The 24,743-nt window shown below is 38.5% G+C and overlaps 1 protein-coding gene across 1 annotated transcript; it reads left to right on the top strand.

The window, feature by feature from the left end:
- The first annotated feature begins 7,001 nt into the window (after positions 1 to 7,001).
- Positions 7,002 to 13,015, top strand: ACRV1 (acrosomal vesicle protein 1). Its single transcript, XM_066254450.1, has 4 exons — positions 7,002 to 7,050; positions 9,175 to 9,675; positions 10,830 to 10,949; positions 12,891 to 13,015. The coding sequence occupies exons 1-4, from the start codon at positions 7,002 to 7,004 to the stop codon at positions 13,013 to 13,015; spliced, it is 795 nt and encodes a 264-aa protein (XP_066110547.1).
- The last annotated feature ends 11,728 nt before the right edge of the window (positions 13,016 to 24,743 follow it).

The raw sequence follows: 24,743 nt of genomic DNA, 5'->3' as shown, positions 1-24,743 counted from the left end.
GAGAGCCTATTCAAACAAATAATTGATGAGAATTTCCCAAGCCTATAGAAAGAGTTAGAGCATTGGATCCAAGAATAAAACAGAACACTGAGTTTCCTCAACCTGAACATACCTACTCCAAGGCACACTGTAATAAAATTGTCAAAAATCAGTGACAAAGAAAGAATTCTCAAGGCAGATACAGAACAGAAGAACATAAAATATAAAGGAAAGCCCATTAGATTATCATCAGACATCTCAGCAGAAACTCTACAAGCCAGAAGAGAGTAGACCCAAATATTCAAAGTACTGAAAGAGAGGAATTATCAGCCAAGAATGCTATATCCATCAAAGTTAACCTTCAAATATGAAGGAGAAATAAAAACTTTTACAGATATACAGAAATTAAGGTAATTTATAACCAGAAAACCTTCACTGCAGTAAATACTCAAGGGGCTTATTTGACAAGAGACAAAGAACAAAACAAATCAAAACTACAAGTAAAAGCTCCAACAAAGTCACAATAAAAATAAGGATAATCTGTGACAACAATAACATAAAAGGGGAGAGGATAAAGATCTGCAGTAGCTAAGAAGGGTAGAGTGCAGAAGCACTCATGAGACAAAGGACTCTTGTACATATGAACATTTTTCTCTTAATAACCTTATAGTAACCATCCACAATAAAAGCTACTACTGAAATACACAGCTTAAAAGATAGAAGAGGGGAGCCTGACCAGGTGGTGGCTCAGTGGATAGAGCATTGAACTGGGATGTGGAGGACTCAGGTTCAAGACCCTGAGGTCACCAGCTTGAGCATGGGCTCATCTGGCTTGAGCAAAAAAAAAAAAAAGCTCACCAGCTTGGACCCAAGGTCGCTGGCTCGAGCAAGGGGTTACTTGGTCTGCTGAGGGCCCACGGCCAAGGCACATATGAGAAAGCAATCAATAAACTAAGGTATTGCAACAAAAAACTGATGATTGATGCTTCTCATCTCTCTCTGTTCATGTCTGTCTGTCCCTATCTCTGACTTTCTCTCTGTCCCTGTAAAAAAAAAAAAAAAAAAAAAAAAGGGAAAAAAAGTAGAAGAGGGGAAAGAAGGATGAAATGACACCAAACAAAAACAACTGACAGAAACACAAAAGAGAAGAACCAAATAAAATGCAGAGCTACTAGAAAACAAGACATAAAATGGCTATAGAAAATCCTCAGGTCTCAATAATTACCCTAAATTTAAATGGAATGAATGCACCGATCAAGAATCACAGAGTAGCAGATTGAATCAAAAGGCAAAACTCAACTACATGCTTCCTCTAAGAGACTCATCTAAGCTGCAAGGACAAAAGGTAGACTCAAAATGAAAGGTTAGGAAATGATTCTCCAAGCAAATAATATCCAAAGGAAAGCAGGTGTAGCCATATTCGTATCTCACAACTCTGACTTCGAGACAACAAAGGTAACCAGAGACAAAGATGGACATTTCATAATGATAAAGGGGACATTGTATCAAGAAGACATAACACTTCCTAATATATATATATATGCACCAAAAAGGGAGCCCCAAAATATATGACATCTACTAACTGATCTAAAAATAGAAGCAGATAAAAACACAATCGTACTTGGAGATTTCAACACACATTGACAGCTTTAGATAGATCAACCAAACAGAAAACCAATAAAGAAATATTGGCCTTAAATGACACACTGGACCAAATGGACATAATAGACATTCATAGGACATTTTATTCCCAAATGTCAGATTATACATTCTTCTCCAGTGTGCATGGACATTCTCAAGGATAGACCATATGTTGGGCCACAAAACTAACATCAACAAATTCAGGAAGATTAAAATTATACCAAGCATATCTTCTGACCATAATGCTTTAAATATAGAATTCAACTGAAAAAGGAAGTAAAGAAACCCACAACACTGAGGAAATTAAACATCATAATTCTAAAAACTAGGGGTATGCAACATAATTTAATGACATGTTTTCTTTGAATATATGTACCCTGATTTATTAATGTCATCCCATTAACATTGATAAAAATTTATTAAAAAAATAATAATTCTAAAAACTGACTGGATCAAAGAAGAAATAAAAGCATAGATCAAAAGATATATGCAGATGAATGAATATGACAGCATGACATAAAATTTTGGTGATGCAACAGAAGCAGTAATAAGAGGGAAGTTTAGCTCATTACAGGCTTATACCAAGAGACAACAGAGTTCTCAAATAAACAACCTAACATCACATCTTAAGGAACCTGAAAAAGAAGAATAAAGGCAACCCAAAGTCAGCAGAAGAAAGGAAATAGTAAAAATTAGAGCAGAACTAAATGAAATAAAAAACAAAATAACTATAGAAACAATTAATACAACAAAGACCTGGTTCTTTGAAAAGATTAATAAAATTGACAAACCACTGACTAGACTCACTAAGGAAAAAAGAAAAAAGAACTCATATAAAAAAATCTGAAATAGAAAAGAAATTATCACAGACATCAAAGATATACAAAAGATCATAGTAGAATATCATGAAAAAAAGATTATATGCCACCATATTCAACAACCTAGAGGAAATGGATAAATTCCTAGAACTATACAATCTTCCAAGACTGAGTTATGAAGAGGTAGAAAACCTAAATAGACCTATAAGCAGGGAGGAATTAGAAACAACTGTCATAAACCTCCCAAAGAACAAAAGTCCAAGACAAGGTGGCTACCATAGTAAATTCTACCAAATATTCAAAGATTTACCACCTATCCTTCTCAAAATCTTCCAAAAAATAGGAGAAGCAATATGCCCTAACACATTTTTATGAGGCTAATATAACCCTCATACCAAAACCTGGCAAGGACAACACAAAAAGAAAAAGAAAACTATAGGCCAATATCTTGAATAACTACAGCTGCAAAAATTCTAAACAAAATACCAGCAAATCTAATACAATAACACATTAAAAATATAATATATCATGATCAAGTGGGATTCATTCCAGGAGCACAAGGATGGTTTGACATACGGAAACAGATCAATGTAATACACCACATCAACAAAAGAAAGAACAAAAACATATGAACCTATCAATAGATGCAGAAAAAGCATCTGATAAGATATAACATCCCTTTATGCTTAAGACACTCAATAAAATTGAAATAGAAGGAAAATACTTCAACATAATAAAGGCCATATATGACAAAGCATCAGCTAATATCATACCAAATGGTGAAAAAATTAAGGCTTTTTCTCTAAAATCAGGAACATGACAAGGCTGCCCCCTCTCTCCACTCTTATTCAATCTAGTTTTGGAAGTTCTAGCCAAAGCAATCAGGCAAGAGAAAGAAATAAAAGGCATCCATACCAGGAATGAAGAAGTAAATGTATCACTTTTTGAAGATGACATAATCCTGTATATAGAAAGGCCCAAAGACTCCACCAAAAAATTGTTAAGAACAATAAACCAATACAGTAAAGTTGCAGGATACAAAATCAAGTCTATTTATTGCTTTTCTGTATGACAACAATGAAACTTTGGAAAATGAACTCAAAAAAACAATTACCTTTACAATCGCAACAAAAAAATTTAAATACCTAGAAATAAACTTAACAAAGGATGTGAAGGACTTATATATAAAAACTATAAAACATTATTGAAAGGAATTGAAAAAAGACACAATGAAATGGAAAAATATTCCATGCTCATGGATTGGAAGAATTAACATAGTTAAAATGGCTTTATTACCCAAAGCAATATACAAATTTGATGCATTCCCCATCAAAATCCCAATACCATTTTTTAAAGAAATAGAACAAAAAATTATCAGATATGTATGGAACCATAAAAACCTTCAATAGTGGCCCTGGCCGGTTGGCTCAGTGGTAGAGCGTCGGCCTGGCGTGCAGAAGTCCCTGGTTCAATTCCCGGCCAGGGCACACAGGAGAAGCGCCCATCTGCTTCTCCACCCCCCCCCCCCCCCCGCTCCTTCCTCTCTGTCTCTCTCTTCCCCTCCCACAGCGGGGCTCCATTGGAGCAAAGATGGCCTGGGCGCTGGGGATGGCTCCTTGGCCTCTGCCCCAGGCGCTAGAGTGGCTCTGGTCGCAATAGAGCGACCCCTCGGAGGGGCAGAGCATCGCCCCCTGGTGGGCGTGCCAGGTGGATCCTAGTCGGGCACATGTGGGAGTCTGTCTGACTGTCTCTCCCATTTCCAGCTTCAGAAAAATACAAAAAACAAAAACAAACAAAAAAAACCTCAATAGCCAAAGCAATCCTGAGGAAAAAGAATGAAGCCGGAGGTATCACACTACCTGACCTCAAATTATACTACCGAGCCACGATCAAAACATACCGAGCCATAATCAAAACATCATGGTATTGGCAGAAAAACAGACATACAGACCAATGAAACAGAATCAAGAGCCCAGAAATAAAACCATATATATATATATATATATATATATATATATATATATATATATATATGGAGAAATTGTCTTCAACAAAGACATCAAAAACACACAATGGAGAAAACAATGCTTCTTCAATAAATGGTGCTGGGAAAATTGGAAAGCCACATGCAAAAGAATGAAACTTGTCAACAGTTTGTCCCCATGCACAAAAATTAATTCAAAATGGATCAAAGACCTAAATATAAGATCTGAAACTATAAATTACATACAAGAAAACATAGGTACTAACCTCATAAACCTTGGCTGTAGAGAATAATTTCTGAATTTGACCCCAAAGGCAAGGGGAGTAAAGGCAAAAACAAATGAATGGGACTATATTAAACTAAAAAGCTTCTGTACAACAAAAGAAATAGATAGCAAAACAAATAGGCAGCCAAATAAATAGGAGAGGATATTTGCAAACAGCTCTGGTAAGGGGTTAATATCCAAAATATACAAAGAACTCACAAAGCTCAGCAACAAATAAGCAAACAATCCAATTAAAAAATGGGGATAGTACCTGAACAGACTCTTCTCCTAAGAAGACATACAAATGGCCAACAAATATATGAAAAGATGCTCATCTTCACTAGCTATTCGAGAAATGCAAATAAAAACTACAATGAGATACCACCTCGCACCTGTTAGATTGGCTATTATCAACAAGACAGGTAATAATAAGTGTTGGAGAGACTGTGGAGAAAAAGGTTGAAAACCACTGGTATAGATGACAGCACCTGTTCCTTTCCATTAATTTTCCTGCTTCTAGCAACAAAAGTCTCACTCTATGTGACTCCATAGCTGTTTCTCCAAACTTACTCCACATGAAAGAAAAGAACTATTGGTAGCAGGCTTTCCTGTGTTTTTCTCTACTCTGAATGAGCCTAGCCTCTGACCTTGAAATCCTAGTTTTGTCCTTCAACTCAAGCCAAGTAGGGTAAGCCTTCTCTACAGCTTTTGACCTCTGGTGTTCCTGCTTTCACCAACTAACCCCAAAATCTTCAGCCAGCTCACTCTAGGCGCTCTCTATAGATTTTCATCCATGGGGCAGAGAGATGCCCAAAAAGGGCAATGAATTCATTTCTTCATTCAGGAAAATGTTATTATATACCTATTATGTAGGAAACATACTGTTAGGTACTGGGAACACAACAGTGACTAAGACAGAGAGGGATTCCACTTTCAAGGATCTTAGAGTCTAATGTGTAGAATAACATCTACTCTAGATCCAGCATTCAGTGGTACATGTAGCACAGTGGTCCCAGAGAGGCAGGCAGGAAAGAAGTACATGAAAGCTAGGGGCTCTCTGCTACCCAACCCCCCAAAATTTCCAGCTTTATACCTGGTGGGTGCCTCACTGTATCCATGCCTTCAGCATGGCAACCCACTGGAAAGAAGTCACAGCTCAAGGCACAGCTTTCAACTATTCCTTGTTGAAATAGTTTTCTGTGCCCATAGTACGTAAATTCTCCTCAGTTACCCATTTGAAGTTTGCTGACTGTTTCCCATCAAAACCATGGTTAATATAGACATTTAGAAAAGACTATTTACAGAAGTGGGCAGAGTTAAGGAAAAGAAAGAAAGAAAAAGAAAAAGAGAGAGAGAGAAAGAAAGAAAGAAAGAAAGAAAGAAAGAAAGAAAGAAAGAAAGAAAGAAAGAAAGAAAGAAAAGAAGAGAAAGGGAAGGGAAGGGAAGGGAAGGGAAAGGAAGGGAAGGAAAGGGAAGAAAAAAAAGGAAAGAGAAAGAAAATTAGGGCATCCAGATTTTATCATAGCAAGAAACCATCAATAGGCCTAAGGGGTCGGGGAAGAAGAACGTGTTGCCATAGCCTGGTTGAGAGCTAGAGCCATGGAGCAGAGGACTCCCAACAGAAGCTTCATCAGGGAGACACACAACCAGTCAGACTGTGGCAGGAATAGGAACAGCAAGTACTTCAATCTCAATCTCTCTCTCTCTCCTCTCCCCCCCTTCCTCTTATACTTTTTGTCTCCCTCCCTCCCTCCTTCCCTTTTCCCTTCACTCCCTTTTCCATTCTCCCTCTGGGCATGTGTGTCTATTCCCCCCCCCCCCCTTCCAATCTGCCATTGGCTAAACCCATTCTGAATCCAAACCCACCAGCCCTCAGGTAATCAAGTCAGTAGAGGTCAGCCTTCAGGGGTAAAAGGCCAGAAAATGGCTAATTTAAAGAGCCAAACAGAAAATAACCAGCCAGTCACACCTCCCTGTAAAGAATACTTTAATAAGAGAGTATATAGGTTTTAAAATTTATTACAAAAAGTATGTTATTTTGGTCAAAAGATTAAAAGAAAAAGGCAGAGAGCCTGAACACACTACGTTGTTCGTGGCAAACACACAGCCTGCACTGGCATGGTTTGACATGGTTCGTTGGAGGGACAACCTCAGAACCTCAGAGCACAAGCCATTGTTAGCAAACACAGGTTGAGTCTGAGGTTCTAGAATGTCCAGAAGTAGTGACTCAGCATTGGGAGCTTCTGGTCACAGAAGCTTTTCTTCACAGCTCTTGGGTGCCCCACACCAGGGTCCTCTTTTTCCCAAAATCAAGATGAAGTTTTTCTTGCTAATGAGTCTTTATCTGCTTGGATATGCCATAGGTGAGTCCCCACCCTCAGCTCTAGGTAGATATGAAAGAGGCCTCTTTAAGGTGTTTCAGCCTTTGAAAAAGAAAGACCAATATCTTAGTTACCCAAATCAATCTGACTCAGACTTAAGAATAGCTAAACAAGTTAAACTCTGAGCACTTCTAAACCAGTTGATTCTATCTACTTATGGCTTTACCATCAGGGGAGCCCACTGGCTTGGCACAGTCCTGTTCCTTCTTCTTTCAGCCACTCAATACTTATACCTGACGCTCTCTGAAATGAGAAGATAGGTCTGGGGTTCTGTGGGAAATCCAATGAAGGTATATTCCAATGAACTGAGTACAAGAGATCTTAGTGTAATTAATGTGGGCAAGGAAAGACACAAGGAGGGGAATGTAATGTGTCCAGAAAGCCATCTCAGAACACAGCAGAGCTGTGAGCCTGAAATCTACACGCCTCTCTTTCATGGTTTTCAGTTGTCTGTATTTCCTCCTTTGGAACCCCCTTTCATAGTGGGTTGTGTTCCCTTCTTCTTCCTACAGGAGAAGAGAGAGGTCATGAATTCTGAGCTGTTGGTTAAATGACAAAGTGTTTCCTGTAACATCAATTCTCATTTTGTTTTTGGTTTTCTTAGATTTTCAAAGGTTGACTCAGAATGTAGATATCTAGCTACCAGACGGTAGTATGTGTCTACCACATGGTGAAGCAGTGATTCATAAACTATGAGAATAACTAAGAAATTAGTGTACTTTTTCAAGTTTCCTTTCTACAGCAGACATATCTCTTTATTAAAACTTCTGTTAACTACTGAAGAATCAATCAAGCAGATAATTCTGTAACAACTTTTTAAAAATAAAAACCTCCCAAAGCCTTACTAAATCTTACCTCTCTTCCTTTATCCATATATTCTGATTGATATTCTGATCTTGATCTTGAGAGTCATTGATTTTAAGGAATGAAAATCACCCAGAATGAATATATATATTAGAACTCTTACAGAACTAGAGTACTTTGGGGCCTTAGTCTTACTCAGTCTCAAAGATCTTGTAATTCCTCTCAGCTTTTGGCTAGGATTAATAACTCAGTCATTGTCATCTTCTCTCCTCCTCTAGGTTACTCAGTTGAATCAAAGAGTAATACTCAAATTCTATTTTGTGCTACATTCAATAAAATGAAAGTATAATTAAGGAATATCTGTCTATAGTCATTGATAAATGGAGTAAAGGAAAAAGGAACTGGCCAGAAGAAAATGACCAGCTAAGAGTTTTATAATTTCCTATGTAAGGTGGGGAGGAGAGAAAACTAAAGATAATTGAGCATTTAAGGGATGGACTAGGCATTTCACAATTTATCTTATTGACTACTCATGACAACTCCATGAAGTGGATGTAGATGTTATGTCATAAAAAAAATCTCAATTCAGAGATATATAAGTAAATTTTTATCTTAAAATTGATTGCAACTTTGCTTTGAGTCTCCAACCCACATGGATTGGGTATTGAGTGCAAGAAATAATTTAAAATTGCCAAATAAAGGTGTCTTAATTCCTCCTGATAATTTTTGTGTTCATTAGGTATTTATCATTTCTAGTTTAAAATTTATCCTTTCTGAAGGTTAAAATCTTCCACCCTCAGTTTCAGCTAGTATTAGTTACTGAAACAACTTGCTTTCTCCCTCTTATATCTCTATTATTCTTGCTTTTCACCCACAGAGGACCTGGAGGAAGGGCTGGTGGTTGGCTTCTGATTACATGCACTGATTTCAGATGCTGCTTTGTTAGGGAGGCACATTAATTTCCCTTCAGGTGTTTTTGGTGTACAAGTGAGTGCCCCTTTTCCCTGGGCATTTCTTAATATTGTGAATCTCTTTTTCTTTAATATTGTGAATCTTAAAATTTCTTTCCTCTTATCCCAGGGATGGTCTCTGTGTGTTTCATTAACACCTCTGTTCTTCATGGTCTCTTAGGTAATTAGCTTCCTCCAACATCTGTAATATCTTCAGTTGCCTGATAATAGGCACCCAGGAAACCTAGAAATCCCACAGGATTAGCCTTACTCCATAGAAAATTAGTCTGTATACCCTGGAAAATTCTTTCTCTAACTTCACCATCTCTTTTCTGTTCTTTCTCCATCCCAGGAGCATCAGGTCAGTCTGACAGGCCTCCTGGCTCTATGGATCATCCAGCTTCAGGTCAGTACTTTTCATTTGCAAACCCTTCAGACAGTGAGGCTTTATACGAGCCTTCTTCAGGCAAGAATGCTTTAAGTGAGCAAGCTTCAGGTGAGCTTGCTTTAGTTCAGCGCGCCTTCGGTGAGCACGCTACAGGTGAGCCCGGTTCAGGTGAAGCCACCGCTACAAGTGAGCCGGCTGCTATAAGTGAGCATACTGCAGGTGAACACACTTCCAGTGAACAGCCTTTGGGTGAACAGCTTTTGAGTGAACAGCCTTTAGGTGAACAGCCTTCCGGTGAACAGCCTTCAGGTGAACAGCCTTTGGATAAACAGCCTGCAGGTGAACAGCTTTTGGATAAACAGCCTGAACAGGCTTTAGATGAAAAGTTTTCAGTTGAACAAGCGTCAGGTGAAAAGTCATTGGATGAACAGACTTCAAGCATTCCATCACCAAGCACAACTCCAGGTGAGCCACATTTGGATGGGTGCCAGTCCTTGACTTCAGGTGGGAAGTAGGCAACACATTAAAAAACTCATTTTAAAGAAAGAGTGTAGAAGAAAGTATAGTTCACAAACAGCAATCCCAAAGCCTCTCTTCACAGGTGCACAATTTGGAAGGCCTTCTTTTAAGAAAAATAACAATAACACAAATACAAGAATGCCAGTAGTCCTTCCAGCTTCAATTTACACAAGACATTAGGAAAACAAATGCCAACAGTTCTTCTGGAAGACTTAATTTTCAGGAGCTTCATGCTAAATCCTCCTCCTAACAAACTATGTTAGAATGCTCTGCAAACTCTATAAAGAGCTCTGTAGCTCTGGAGCTGGTGGCTCTTTGCTTTTTATTTGTTTGAACATGAAAAGTAAAGCATGAAGACACTTTGTTAGATCTAGAAATAAGTTCCCAGGACAATGACAATTCTTTGGCTCTTACTAAAAAGGGTTTTTTTAAGGAAGGAAAACTATATCCAATGTTTGATGCCTCAAGTTATTACCAGACCTAAGCACTTCATATTTAACCCCATTGCGTAAGCAGTAGCATCCCAAATTTTTGGATGAGAGAAGTGAGACTAACATCATATGGCTAGAAAATAGCAAACCTTGGATTCAAACTTAGGTCTGACTCCAAAGCCCTATTCTTTCCACTTCTTATGCTTCCTTAACTGGGGAAGTGGCAGTGGAGATAGTAAAAGAGGCAATATGGAAGCCTTTCAAATAGAATGCCCTTTGTGACAGTATGGTAGAGAATACAAAATGGAGTCAGTCAAGTAGTAAGTTCTTTGTTCCTATTGAGTTAGACATGGCAAAAGAGTTTCCTATTATAAACATTCAGGAAGTCAGTGGGGATGTGGAGTAAAAGTCAGTATTAGAGAGATATATTTGAGATTCATTAGCAATGAATATCATAGATGAAGCAGAAATAATGAAAGAATTTCCTTTGGTACAGAAGAGAAAATATGCTATATCAGACACAGGGACCTCAGATCCCCAACAAGAACCAATAAATTGAGTGTGTTGTATCCAGGCTACTTGTTGTCCATCATCCCTCCCTAGATGTGTAACTCAATGCTACATATCTGGTCCATAGAGAATTTCACCAGGCTTATCTTAAAATTTTAGATGCAGTGATAAATTGCCACACATGCTCTTATATGAATGATCAAGGACAATGTCTTCGAGGAGAGGGAGTCTGCTCTGCTGAGAAGTCCCAGAAGTGCATGTTAAAGAAGATCTTTGAAGGTACATGGGGATTTCATGAGGCAACCTTTGCAGAGAACATATCAACCAACCTGAGTACTTATGGGGAATAGTTGTGGGGGGTGGGAGGGACAGAGACCTAAGGAGGGATGAACTTGTGGTTCAGAAACTTGGAGATTCAGCCTGACCAGACAGTGGCACAGTGGATAGAGCACTGGCCTGGGATACAGAGTACCCAGGTTTGAAACTCTGAGGTCGCCAGCTTGAACATGGGCTCATCCAGCTTGAGCACAGGGTTACTGGCTTGAGTGTGGAATCATAGACATGACCCCATGGTCGCTGGCTTGAGCCCAAAGGTCACTTGCTTCAGTCAAAGGTTGCTGGCTTAAGCAAGGGGTCACTGGCTCAGCTGTACCCCCCCCCCAATCAATATACATTGAGAAAGCAATCAATGAACAACTAAGGTGCTGCAATGTAGAATTGGTGCTTCTCATCTCTCTCCCTTCCTGTCTGTCTGTTCCTATCCATCCCTCTCTCTGTCTCTCTTGCTAAAAAACAAAAAAAGAAAATACAAAAGAAACTTGGAGATTCAGAAAACCTTTATCCTTTCAAGAATTAAGAGTAGCTTGACCTGTGGTGGCACAGTAAATAGAGTGTTGGCCTGGAATGCTGAGGTCACCAGTTCAAAATCCTGGGCTTGCCTGGTGAAGGCATATGTAGGAGTTGATGCTTCTTGCTCCTCCTCCCTTCTCTCTCTCTCCTTTCTCTCTAAAAATGAATAAATAAAGTCTAAAAAAAGTTTTAAAATACTTTCTAAAAAAGAAAAGACTAAAAAAATAAAAAATAAAAAGAATTAAGAGTAAAATTTTAACTACTGATGGAGAGGTAGAGACCCTGTCTAGCAGGCCTATGATGTCTCAAAAGGAGGCCAGAATACTGGCTGTCTCTTCTTATTAAAGAAATATGAGTTGTCCCTTGGCTGTGTCTATGCTGTTTATGACTATATATTCCTAGCACTTAGTACAGGGTGTCCGTAAAGTCATGGTGCACTTTTGACCGGTCACAGGAAAGCAACAAAGGACGATAGAAATGTGAAATCTGCACCAAATGAAAGGAAAACTCTCCCAGTTTCATACCTATTCAGTGCAGTTTGATGTGGGCTCACGCACAGATTTTTTAGGGCCCCTTAGGTAGCTATCCCGTAGAGCCTCTACAGACTCGTCACTGACTGATGGCCTACCAGAACAGGGTTTCTCCACCAACTGCCGGTTTCCTTCAACTGCTTATCCCACCAAGTAATGTTATTCCTATGTGGTGGCGCTTTGTTATAAATGCACCGATATTCATGTTGCACTTTGGTCACGGATTCAAATTTAGCGAGCTACAGAACACACTGAACTTTCCTCTGTACCGTCCACATCTCAACTGGCATGGCCGTGGGCTGCTCCGCTGTATACATGGTGTTACGTCATCATGTGTGCATGCGCACATGCTGCCACATCATCCTACAGAAACTGGGAGGGTTTTCCTTTTATTTGGTGCAGATTTCACATTTCTATCGTCTTTTGTTTCTTTCCTGTGACTGGTCAAGAGTGCACCATGACTTTACGAACACGCTGTACATATCCAGTACATGATAGACATTTAGTACATATTGAATAAATAAACAATTGTCTACCAGTCTGTGCCCATAGGTTGCCAGATTTGCCTGAATATATTCCCACATCTTTTTACTTCTTATCCCACTAATAAGGGATCTTAGTTACTTCCATCTCATAAACCACATTGTCTGACTTCTCTTGGAGTTTGTCTGGTCCCTCAATAGAGGAAGTGGTCAACTGATGGAGGGAAGGGCCTAGAAGAGGCAGTTGTAAAAGGAGGTCTCACTCATGCCTACATGAAGACACTGGGGACCATGGGGTGATGGCTAACGTTGGAGAAGGAGGCCTTCTGCTCACTACAGTCTGTCTCTGCTTCTTCCAGGTGGAAAACTTCAATTCATGATTCAGGGGTGCGAAACCATGTGCCCATCTATGAGCCTCTTCTCCCACGGAACCAGGATGCATATTATATGCTGCCGGAATCAATCTTTCTGCAACAAAGTCTAGAAACCTGTGCATTTCCTTGCTTCTGGCTCTGACTTAGGCAGAAAAAAATCCATCAACTACTGGGCTCAATTTATATTTAGTTTCTTTTCCACTCAACAACTAATCACATGTGCCTCTGCCTGAGTGTCAGGCAGGATGCTCAAACATCATTCCTCTCCTAGCCAGGCCATTTACCCATACCTGTCTATCCTCTGGTTTTCCTGTTCCTCAAACCCATCTTCCAACATTCTTTGCTTTCTCAATAAATTCACATGCTTAAAAAATACAGACTCCTGACAGACTTCTTTCCCTGTCAGTCTCTTGCAGAGTCAGCCTAAGTTAAGTGTTCTGCACTACACACATGGAAATAGATGCATTTTTAAACCATTCCATATTTGTCAGAATGAAGGTATCTCCCAGAAGAGGAATGCAAAATATGGTTAACTCTTTATAAGCTTAAACAGAGAGAGTCCTTCTCAGACTCCCCCTCCTTTCCATCCCTATAGAAACCCCAACCCCTTCTACTTATCATGGTGTCTAAAACTCACCCCTTCTTTTTTTTTTTTTTTTTTTTTTTTTTTTTTTTTTTATTTTTCTGAAGCTGGAAACAGGGAGAGACAGTCAGACAGACTCCCGCATGCGCCCGACCGGGATCCACCCGGCACGCCCACCAGGGGCGACGCTCTGCCCATCCTGGGCGTCGCCATGTTGCGACCAGAGCCACTCTAGCGCCTGAGGCAGAGGCCACAGAGCCATCCCCAGCGCCCGGGCCATCTTTGCTCCAATGGAGCCTCGGCTGCGGGAAGGGAGGAGAGAGACAGAGAGGAAAGCGCGGCGGAGGGGTGGAGAAGCAAATGGGAGCTTCTCCTGTGTGCCCTGGCTGGAATCGAACCCGGGTCCTCCGCACGCTAGGCTGACGCTCTACCGCTGAGCCAACCGGCCAGGGCCTCACCCCTTCTTTGGTTCTTGACATTTTTTAGTCTTGAAGAGTCTACTCAATGTAATTATAATAAAAATAGCATCTTTTTAAAAATCTATTTGCTATATAAATTTACAGCAAATCATAATGCTTAAATCTTTTTCTGATACACAATGTTACTGGATCATCTAAGAATAGAGGAATAGTGGAAATACTGTAACAGTCCCTCTCATGTTGTATTAATGTTATATTGTTCAAGGCATTTTTACCTCTGTTGCTAGCTTTGAAGTTAGAGAAAAAGGACTATGATCCAAAGAATTCAGGCAACCCATAGGAGCTGGGAAAGGCAAGGAAATGCCTCCAGAAATAATCACAGGCCGGTCAATACTTTTACCTCAACACATTGAGACATGTGTCAAACTTCTCACTTATGAGAGTACAAAATAATAGTTTTGTGTTGTTTTAAGGCAGTATGTAGCAATTTGCTACAGCCGCAATAAACAACAAATACAATCAATTAAGAAAATTAAGGAAGATATAGAACTCAAAACACCATAAACACCATAAAGGATCTAATCAATGTTTATACATCCTAACCAGCAACAATTTATATATTCTTTTCAAGTGCCCATGGAAAATACAAGAAAAACGACCATTTCATGGGCCATAAAACATACTTAAACAATAAAAGAATTGAAATCATGTAGATGAGTTCACCAAACACAAGGGAATCAAACTAGAAAACAGTAACAGAGAGATAACAGGAAAATATCCAAATATATGGAATTTAAATTAAAGAACATATTTCTAAACCCAGAGGTCAAAGAGAAGGTATCAAAGAAAATTAAAAAAATATATCACACTGAATGAAAAGGAAAATACAACAAAACATTTGTGGGACACAGCCAATGTAGTGCCAAGGGAGAAATTTATAATAAGTACATAAACACTTCAGAAAATTAAATTTAAAAAGACTCAGATTCTTTAAGTTCCCATCCTCAAGAACCTAGAATAAAAAGCAAAATAAACCCAAAGTAAGCAGAAGGAAGGACGTAATGAAGATATAAGCAGAAATCAATAAAACAGAAAAATAGAATTTAAAAAGAACATTTTTTAATAGATCAATTAATATGAACAAACCTCTAGCAAGACTGACAAAGAGCCTGACCAGACGGTTGCGCAGTGGATAGAGCGTGGGACTGGGATGTGGAGGACCCAAGTTCGAGACCCCGCAGTTGCCAGCTTGGGTGCAGGCTCATCTGGTTTGAGTAAAAGCTCACCAACTTGGACCCAAGGTCACTGGCTTGAGCAAGGGGTTACTCGTTCTGCTGAAGGCCCACGGTCAAGGCACATATGAGAAAGCAATCCATGAACAATTAAGGTGTCAAAACGAAAAACTGCCCTAGCCGGTTGGCTCAGCGGTAGAGCGTCAGCCTAGCGTGCAGAGGACCCGGGTTTGATTCCCGGCCAGGGCACACAGGAGAAGCGCCCATTTGCTTCTCCACCCCTCCGCCGCGCTTTCCTCTCTGTCTCTCTCTTCCCCTCCCGCAGCCAAGGCTCCATTGGAGCAGAGATGGCCCAGGCGCTGGGGGTGGCTCTGTGGCCTCTGCCTCAGGCGCTAGAGTGGCTCTGGTCGCAATATGGCGACGCCCAGGATGGGCAGAGCATCGCCCCCTGGTGGGCAGAGCGTCGCCCCTGGTGGGCGTGCCGGGTGGATCCCGGTCGGGCGCATGCGGGAGTCTGTCTGACTGTCTCTCCCCGTTTCCAGCTTCAGAAAAATGAAAAAATGGAAAAAAAAAAAAAAACACGAAAAACTGATGATTGATGCTTCTCATCTCTCTTCATTCCTATTTGTCTGTCCCTATCTATCCCTCTCTCTGACTCTCTCTCCGTCTCTGTAAAAAAAAAAAAAAAAAAAGACTGACAAAGATAAAAAGAAGATACCAATTGCCAGTATCTAAATGAAATGGTATATCACTAGAGACCCTAAAGACATCAGAAAGATATAGAATCAGAAAGATACTGAAGGAATACTATGGACAACTGTACACACATACATTCGACAACTTAGCTAAACCAATTCCTCGAAAAATACAAACTACTCATTATAAAATGGATAATTTAAATAGCTTCATAATTATTAAGAATATTGAATTTATAATCTAAAAACTCCCCAAAAGAAATATCCAGACTGTGATAGTTTCACTGGAGAATTTTACCAAATGTTTAAAGAGAAATTAACACCAACTCTACACAATCTCTTCCAGAAAATACAAGCAGAGAGAACACTTCCTAACTCATTTTAAGAAACTAATGTTACCCTGATACCAAAACCAGACAAAGACAGTACAAAAATAAAAGGAAAATAAAGAAAGACAGGAAGGAAGAAAGAAAGAAGACTACAGACCAATATCTCTTGTGAATATAGATTTTTTAAAAAAAATCCTGAACAAATATTATCAACTGGAATTCAGTAATATGAAGAAAGAATTATACACCACGATCATGAGGTTTATTCCATGGGTGCAAAGCTGGCTAATATTTGAAAATCCATATAATCCATATTAGAAGGCTAAAGAAGAAAAATAACATTATTACATCAATTCATACAGAAAAAAAGCATATACTGAAATTCAACAATAATTTATGTTAAACTCACAGAAAAACAGAAAAAGTTTTAAACTTAAAAAAAAACACTACAGATAACATTGTCAATGATAAAAGACTAGATGATTTCTCTCTAAGACTAGGAAATATCTTAACATAGTACTAGAAGTTTCAGTCAGCACAGTAAGGGAAGTAAAGGAAGTAAGAGGAATAAAGATCAGAAATAAAGAAATAAAAATGTTGCTATTTGCAGATGACCTGGTGCTTCACATAGAAAATTTGAAGAATCTAACAAAAGCACTCCTAGACCTATTTAGTGAGTTCAGTGAGGTCATAGACTACAACATCAATGTACAAAAATAAATTGTACAGTTATATACTGGTAATAAACACTTAACACCAAAACTAAAAATACAGTACCATTTCTAATGGCTAAAACCTGCCAAAATATGCAGATATAAATCTAACAAAATATGCACAGGCCATGTAAGCTGAAAACTATACAATGCTAATAAAAGTAACCAAACATCTTTTTAAAAATGTAGAGACATACTAGGTTTATGAACTGGAAGACCTACCATAGGAAAGATGTCAATTTTTCCTACATTGACAGATCAGGTTTAGTAGAATTCCAATCAAAAGCCCAGCAATGAGGAGTGATTATCTGCAATATGAGAAACTAGGCAACTCCAGGCTCTCTTTTTCCCTTGGAAATATATATTTTTTTATTAAAGGTAGCAAAACTAATTTAATAGGAGTTCTGGAAAACAGTCAGAGGTTAGCCCTGGCCAGTTGGCTCAGTGGTAGAGCATTGGCCCAGCATGTGGATGTCCTGGATTCAATTCCTGGTCAGGGCACACAGGATAAGCAACCATCTGCTTCTCCAGCCCCACCCCTCTCTTCCTCTCCTACAGCCATGGCTCAATGGTTGGAGCAAGTTGGCCCTAGGCACTATGAATGGTTCCATGGCCTCACCTCAGTTGCTGAAATAGCTCAGTTGTGGAGCAAGGAAGCAGCAACCCCAGATTGGCAGAGAATCGTCCTGTAGAGGGCTTGCCAGGTGGAACCTGGTAAGGGTGCATGCAGGAATCTGTCTCTCTGCCTCCCTGCCTCTCTGCCGCCCTGTCTCTTGCCTTTCATTTGAAAGAAGAAGGAAAGGAAGGAAGGAAGGAAGGAAGGAAGGAAGGAAGGAAGGAAGGAAGAAAGAAAGAAAGAAAGAAAGAAAGAAAATATCTACAGCCAACAAATGAACACCCCCAATCAAGGAAAAGCTACATTAAAAATGGTAGAAATTTTCATGACATTTTTATTCATCCTTGCTCCATCCCCTTTTCCACAGGAGGTGGCAGCAGTTAAACTGCCAATATGCTGACTCCAACCAGGCCTTATTTGCCATGCTCTAACCTGTGTCAGGGCTGCCTGAGGACTTCCCTATTTTAATCAACTCTAGAGCTCAGGAAGCAAAAGCAGAATAACTCAGATCTTAGGGTGGAAAAACCATGAGAAGCACTGAGCACCTTTTTTGAAAGCTACAGTTAGACTACAGACTAACAGATGCCTGAGTAAGAGATTATGGTTAGGTGGTGAGAAAGTAAAATGTGTGAAGCCATTATGGAAAACAATATGATGGTTCCTCAAAAAAATTAAGACAGAATCACTACATGACCCAGCAATTCTGCTTACAGGTATACAACCAAAAGAATTGAAACCAGAGACTCAAATAGATATTGGCACACCCATGTTCATAGCACCATTATTCATAATACCCAACTGGTAGAAGCAATCCAAACGTCCATCAAAGGATAAATGAATGAACAAAATGTGGCATATAAAACTAATTAAATTATTATTATGCAGCCTTGGAAATGAACAAAACAGATGTAAGAGTAATGGTGACTTGAGAGATACCTTTGATCTCTCCCGTTGAAATTTCAACAAATTGAGCTATAACACAGCAAAGCAGCCCCAGCTGGGCTCACAGGCTTGCTTGAAAGATCCATACACTGAATTGACTAAAGGTGGGAAGGGTTGCAAAGGGGGGCAGAAGATAAGACACACTCACAGTCAGCTATGGAAAGGAGAGAGGCCCCGACTGTCTGGGTTTTAGTCTGCTGGAATTCTGGAGAAAGGAGAAGTCCAGAGTGACTGGGTCTTCTTCTGATGGGGGACGTGATAAAATTGAGGGACAGAAGGGGAGATACTAAACCAAAGTGGCAACAGAATGAGGGGTCATGGCCAGTGTTCCCACAGTCTGCTGGCAGCCCGCAATGGGCACAGAGACAGAGAAACCCAACGTGCGGCCCTCTAGCCTCCCAGATCCTGCCTCCCTCACTTTGCAGGGTAAAAAGAATGGCAGAGACTTACTCCATAGCTACCTAGCCAGAGCCACTCTCTCCCTGAAGTACAGAGGTGCTTTGTGTCTGGTCCTCAGGTCTGCTGATGTGGGGAGGAGTGCCAGAAAGCCCTCACAACAACACATTTCACCCATCAGTGAGACTGTGGCCCTGCCTACACCACTGCAACAGCAACAACTCAGCAAAGGTCAACCCAGAAATATCACAGAGCTAAAACTTGTAATACAACACCACTTACTGTAAGAAAACAGAAGAACCTCTAAAAACTGATGCCTTCTTTTTTCATTGAATTTCATGTTCTTTCATTTTTATATTTTTATTCTTGTTTTTGTTTGGGGTTTCTTTGGCTTTTGCTATTTTGTGGGTTGTCTTTTTATTTATCATTACTTTAAATTTTTTTCTATTTTTTATTTTATTTTTATTAGTTATTTTTAGGGTTTTTTTTTTGTTAGATGTCTTAACAATACCACTCTCAATCACCATCAAGGAAGAAGAATTTGAATACCATGGATACACAAGTGAGAGAAATAGTTCAGAAATAAAATGAAATATCTCCAGAAAGCAATCTTAATCACATGGAAATCATGGAGTTAAACAAAAGAGAATTCAAAGTTAAAGTTCTTAAAATACTCAATGAAATGTGAAAAAACACTGATAAGCAATTTAATGAGCTCAAAAAACAAATTGAAGAACAAAACGAGTACTTCACCAAGCATATTGAAACTTTAATAACAGAAAGGAAGAACTTAATACATAAATTGAATAATTAGTTAGCAGGTTTAGTTAATAAAACAGGCCAGATAGATGAAAAGATCAATGACATCAAAGACAAGCAAACAGAAGAAGAGCATGACTTCATGAATTAAAAAAAAAAAAAGGATCTTTACAAGAATTGTCTGACTTCATCAGAAAGAGCAATATAAGAAAAAGGAATATATCAAAAGATGAGAGAGAGAAGGGAATGAAGAACCTATTTAAACAAAAAATTGATGATAATTTCCTAAGCCTATAGAAAGAGTTAGGTCCTGGAATCAAAGAAGGAAACAGAAGGCCAACTAACCTCAACCCAAAGAGACCTTCTCCAAGGCATATCATAATAAATTGTCATAAAACAATGACAAAGAAAATATTCTCAAGACACCTAGGAAAAAGAAGAATGTTAACATATAAAGAAAGGCCCATTGGGTTATCATTAGACTACTCAGCAGAATCACTGTAAACCAGAGCAGAGTGGATCCATTCAAAGTACTAAAAGAGAAGACCTATCAGCCAAGAATATTATAACCAGATTATTCCAACTATAGGAAATACTCAAGGGGGTTATTTTACCAGATACAAAGAACAAAACAAAGCTACAAGTAAAAGTTCCAACAAGGGTACAATATAAACAAGATTAATCTGTGACAACAATAACATAAAAGGGGAGAGGATGAACATCTGCAGTAGCTAAGAAGGATGGAGTGCAGAAGCACTAATAAGACAAAGGACTCTTGTACACATGAAAAATTTTCCCTTAATAACCTACTGGTAACCACCCACACAAAAAACAGTACTGAAACTCATACCTTAAAAAAGAAGAAACAGGAAAGAATTACAAAATATCACCAAACAAAAACAATGACAGAAACACAAAACAAAAGAACCAAAGGAGACACAAAGCTACCAGAAAACAAAACATAAAATGGCTATAAGAAATTCTCATATGTTAATAATTACCTTAAATGTGAAAGGACTAAATTCACCAATAAAAAGCACAGAGTAGAAGATTGGATCTAAAACTAAAATCCAACCATATGCTACCTTCAAAAGACACATCTAAGTTGCAAGGACAAAAGTAGACACAAAGTGAAAAGTTGGAAAATGATTCTTCAGGCAAATAATACCCAAAGAAAAGCAGATGTAGTCACACTAATATCTGACAATGCTGACTTCAAGACAACAAAGATAACAAGGGACAAAGATGGCCATTTCATAGTGATAAAGATGAAGCTATATCAAAAAGATATAACACTTCTTAATATGTATGCACTGAATCAGGGAGCACCAAAGTATATAAGGTATCTACTAACTGATCTAAAAATAGAAACAGACAAAAACACAATCATACTTGGAGATTTCAACACATCATTGACAGCTTCAGATATATGATCCATACAGAGAATCAATAGAGATATGGACCCCGAATGACACACTACACCAAATAGACATAACAGATATTTATAGGACATCTTATCTCAGAACATCAAATTATACATTCTTTTCTGGTGTACATGGAAGATTCTCAAGTATAGACCATATGTTGAGCCACAGAACTAACCTCAACAAATTCAAGAAGATTGAAATTATACCAAGCATATTCTCTGACCTTAAGGGTTTGAAATTAGAATTCAACTGCAAAAAGAAAGTTTAAAAACCCCACAAAGTGTGGAAATTAAACAACATACTTCCGAAAATTGAATAAGTCAAAGAAGAAGTAAAAGCAGAGATCAAAGATATATACAGACAAATGAGAATGACAACATGACATATCAGAACTTCTGGGATGCATCAAAAGCAGTAATAAGAGAAAAGTTTAGGATTCATTATAGGATTATATCAAGAAACAAGAGAGCCTGACCTGTGGTGGCACAGTGGATAAAGCATTAACCTGGAACACTGAGGTAGCTGGTTCGAAATCCTGGGCTTGCTCAGTCAAGGTACATATGGGAGTTGATGCTTCCTGCTCCACCCATCTTCTGTCTCTTTCTCTTTTTCTCTTTTCTCTCTAAAATGAATAAATAAAGTCTAAAAAGAAACAAGAGAGATCCCAAGTAAACAATCTAAAATCACATCTTAAAGAACTAGAAAAAGAACAAATATAACCCAAAGTCTGAAGAAGAAAGGAAAGAGTAAAAATTAGAGCAAAATTAAATAAAAGAGAATAAAAAACCTATAAAAAATTAACACAAGACTCACCAAGGGAAAAAAGAGAAATAAAAGAGAATAAATACCACAAATATCACAGAAGTACATAGGATCATAGTAGAATACTATAAAAGATTATATGCCACCAAATTCAACAATCTAGAAGAAATGGATAAATTCCTAGAACTATATAATCTTCCTAGACTGAGTCACAAAGACATGGGAAACCTAAATAGACCTATAAACAGAGGAATTAGAAACAACTATCAAAAACCTATTCCAAAATAAAATTCCAGGAACAGATGGCTACACTAGTGAATTCTACCAAACAGTCAAAGAATATTTGGTACCAATCCTTGTTAAAGTCTTCAAAAAAATAGAAGAAGAAGCAACACTCCTTAACATATTTTGTGGGACCAATATAACCCTGATATGCAAACCTGGCAAGGACAACGCACAAAAAAGAAACTACAGACCAATATCTTTAATGAATACAGATGCAATCCTAAACAAAATACTAGCAAGTCAAATACAATAATACATTAAGAAAATAATGCATTATGATCAAGTGAGATTCATTTCAAGAGCACAGGATGGTTCAACTTATGCAAATTGATCAATGTAATATACCACATCAACAAAACAAAGAACAAAAATTATATGATTTTCTCAATGCAGAAAAAGCATTCAGTAAGATACAACATCCATTTATGTTTAAAACACTTGATAAAATGGGTATAGAAGGAAAGTATTTCAAAATAATAAAAAACATATATGACAAACCATCAGCCAATATCATAATAAATGGTGAAAAACTGAAAGCTTTTTCTCTAAAATCAGAAACGAGACAAGGATGCCCACTCTCTCCACTCTTATTCAACATAGTACTGGAAGTCTTAGCCATAGCAATCAGCAAGAGAAAGAAATAAAATGCATCCATATTGGAAAAGAAGAAGTAAAGGTATCACTTTTTGCAAATGACATGATCCTGTATATAGAAGACCCCAAAGACTCCACTGAATAATTTTTAAAAACAATAAACCAGTACAGTAAAGTTGCAGAATACAAGATCAATATACAAGAGTCTACTGTATTCCTTCCTATATGCAAAAAATAAAATTTCAGAAATGAATTTGAAAAACAATTCCTTTTACAATTGCAACAAAATTAAATAAAATTAAATACCTCGGAATAAACTTAGCAAAGTATGTGGAGGACCTATATACTAAAAACTACAAAGCATTATTAAAAGAAATTTTTAAAAGACACATTGAAATGAAAAAATATTCCATCTTCATGGATTAAAAGAATCAACATAGTTAAAATGCAATGTTACCCAAAGCAATATACAAATTTTATGCAATCCCTATTAAAATTCCTCTGTCAATTTTTAAAGAAATAGACCAAAAAAAATCACCCAATTTTTATGAAACCATAAAACATTCCAAATAGCCAAAGCAATCCTGGGGGAAAAGAATGAAGCCAGAGGTATCTATCACACTGCCTCAGTGGTTCTCAAAGTGTGTGCCAGGGCACACTGGTGCACCCTAGAAGATTTCCAGGTGCACCTTATGGTATTCCAGAGAAATATGTGCCTGTTGGGGACCTGTTGGGGACCGTAAATGGCAAAAAGCCATTGTAGATTCGAGGCTTAGCAGAAGGCTAAGTTCTCCTCATTTCACCTTTATATTGGCTATGATGCTGAGTATTTGCATCCATTTCACTTGCTTCCTTAAGTTGCTGGAAGCAATTTACATGCCCTTCTTCTTACTCTTTGTTCAGATGTTGGTTGATTTCACTTATGCATAGTCGGGGGATTCCTGTTTTTGTCTTGGGAGAGTTCCTGCTTTAGCCTCAGATGTGTAACTTTGTAACAAGGACTTCCTTGATTTGCATATGGCTATATAATAAAGCAAACTGAGGCTATGGGGCACTCGGATATTGCCATTAGCATTTGAAGAGTCCTCCCAGTCCCATTTTTTCTTAATAAGTATGTTTCCTTAATTCTGCACCATTATTAGGAGCTGTGCTGGTCCGTGGCAAGTGGTGCCTGAACAGGGACTTGAGTATGAGTACAAGGAAACTAAAACTGAAGGCAGGTGACGTAACTCCCCAAAGTGAAGTGCGCACAGTGAGTGAAGAAAGTTTTTGGGGAAAGTATAAGCGGGAGTAAAAGATTATGGGACAGATAGGGTAAAAAATAAGGGACCTTTTTGTAGAAATGTTTCCATATAAGGACAAATTGTTGTCTGAAGAGTACCAGGGTGAACTGGAAACAGAGGGATGTGAATACAAGGATAACTTGGAGTCTGAGGATGACTCAGGGGATAAAAAATCCACGGCTATGGCTGCCTTAGGCGTGGGGCCTCCACTGCCCTGGGTTCCTTCCTATGTTCAACCCTCTGCTCCTCTGTTCCCTTATCAGGCTGATTCTGGAGTCCATAGCTCAAAATCTGGGAAATCCCCTCTCCAACAATCTATAGACCAGGCTCAAAATATAGGGGAAAAATAAATGGCTCTACCTGTTTTCCTGTTGTAGAAAGACAGGATGATACAGGGAGACTAGTGCAGGAATATGAACCTGTACCTTTTAGAACTCTGAAAGATCTTAAACTTGCTTGTGTTCAGTATGGGCCTACTGCCCCTTTTTCACTTGGTCTATTAGATACTATTAGTGCAAAGGCTCTTCCCCCAAATGACTGGAAAGGGATTCCTTGTGCATGTCTCTCTAGGGGTGATTATTTGCTGTGGAAGTTGGACTTTCTTGAGAATGGATAGGAGACTCAGGTATTAGGAAAATTACAGCTTTTCCTGTCATGGTCTGACTTTCTTTAATGTTTTAACTACAATCTTCTGAACTATCATTTTGTTTCTTTCTTATTCTTTGCCTGGAGATTGAGGCAGGGGACCTGTGTTGGATCTGACTATAGAAAATATCCCAGCAGCTGCTGAAAGCAAATTTTCT

The sequence above is a fragment of the Saccopteryx bilineata genome, chromosome 2, assembly GCF_036850765.1.
Source record: "Saccopteryx bilineata isolate mSacBil1 chromosome 2, mSacBil1_pri_phased_curated, whole genome shotgun sequence".
Taxonomy (NCBI): domain Eukaryota; kingdom Metazoa; phylum Chordata; class Mammalia; order Chiroptera; family Emballonuridae; genus Saccopteryx; species Saccopteryx bilineata.
Note: the sequence above shows the minus strand (reverse complement) of the source record. Positions and strands in the feature narration are given on the sequence as shown.

Bases quoted from the DNA above. Each gene is read 5' to 3' on its own strand.
- ACRV1 (XM_066254450.1), top strand. From the start codon at position 7,002: ATGAAGTTTTTCTTGCTAATGAGTCTTTATCTGCTTGGATATGCCATA. The intron at 7,051-9,174 runs GTGAGTCCCCAC...TCTCCATCCCAG, and splicing joins TCTGCTTGGATATGCCATAG to GAGCATCAGGTCAGTCTGAC. The intron at 10,950-12,890 runs GTACATGGGGAT...TGCTTCTTCCAG, and splicing joins GTTAAAGAAGATCTTTGAAG to GTGGAAAACTTCAATTCATG.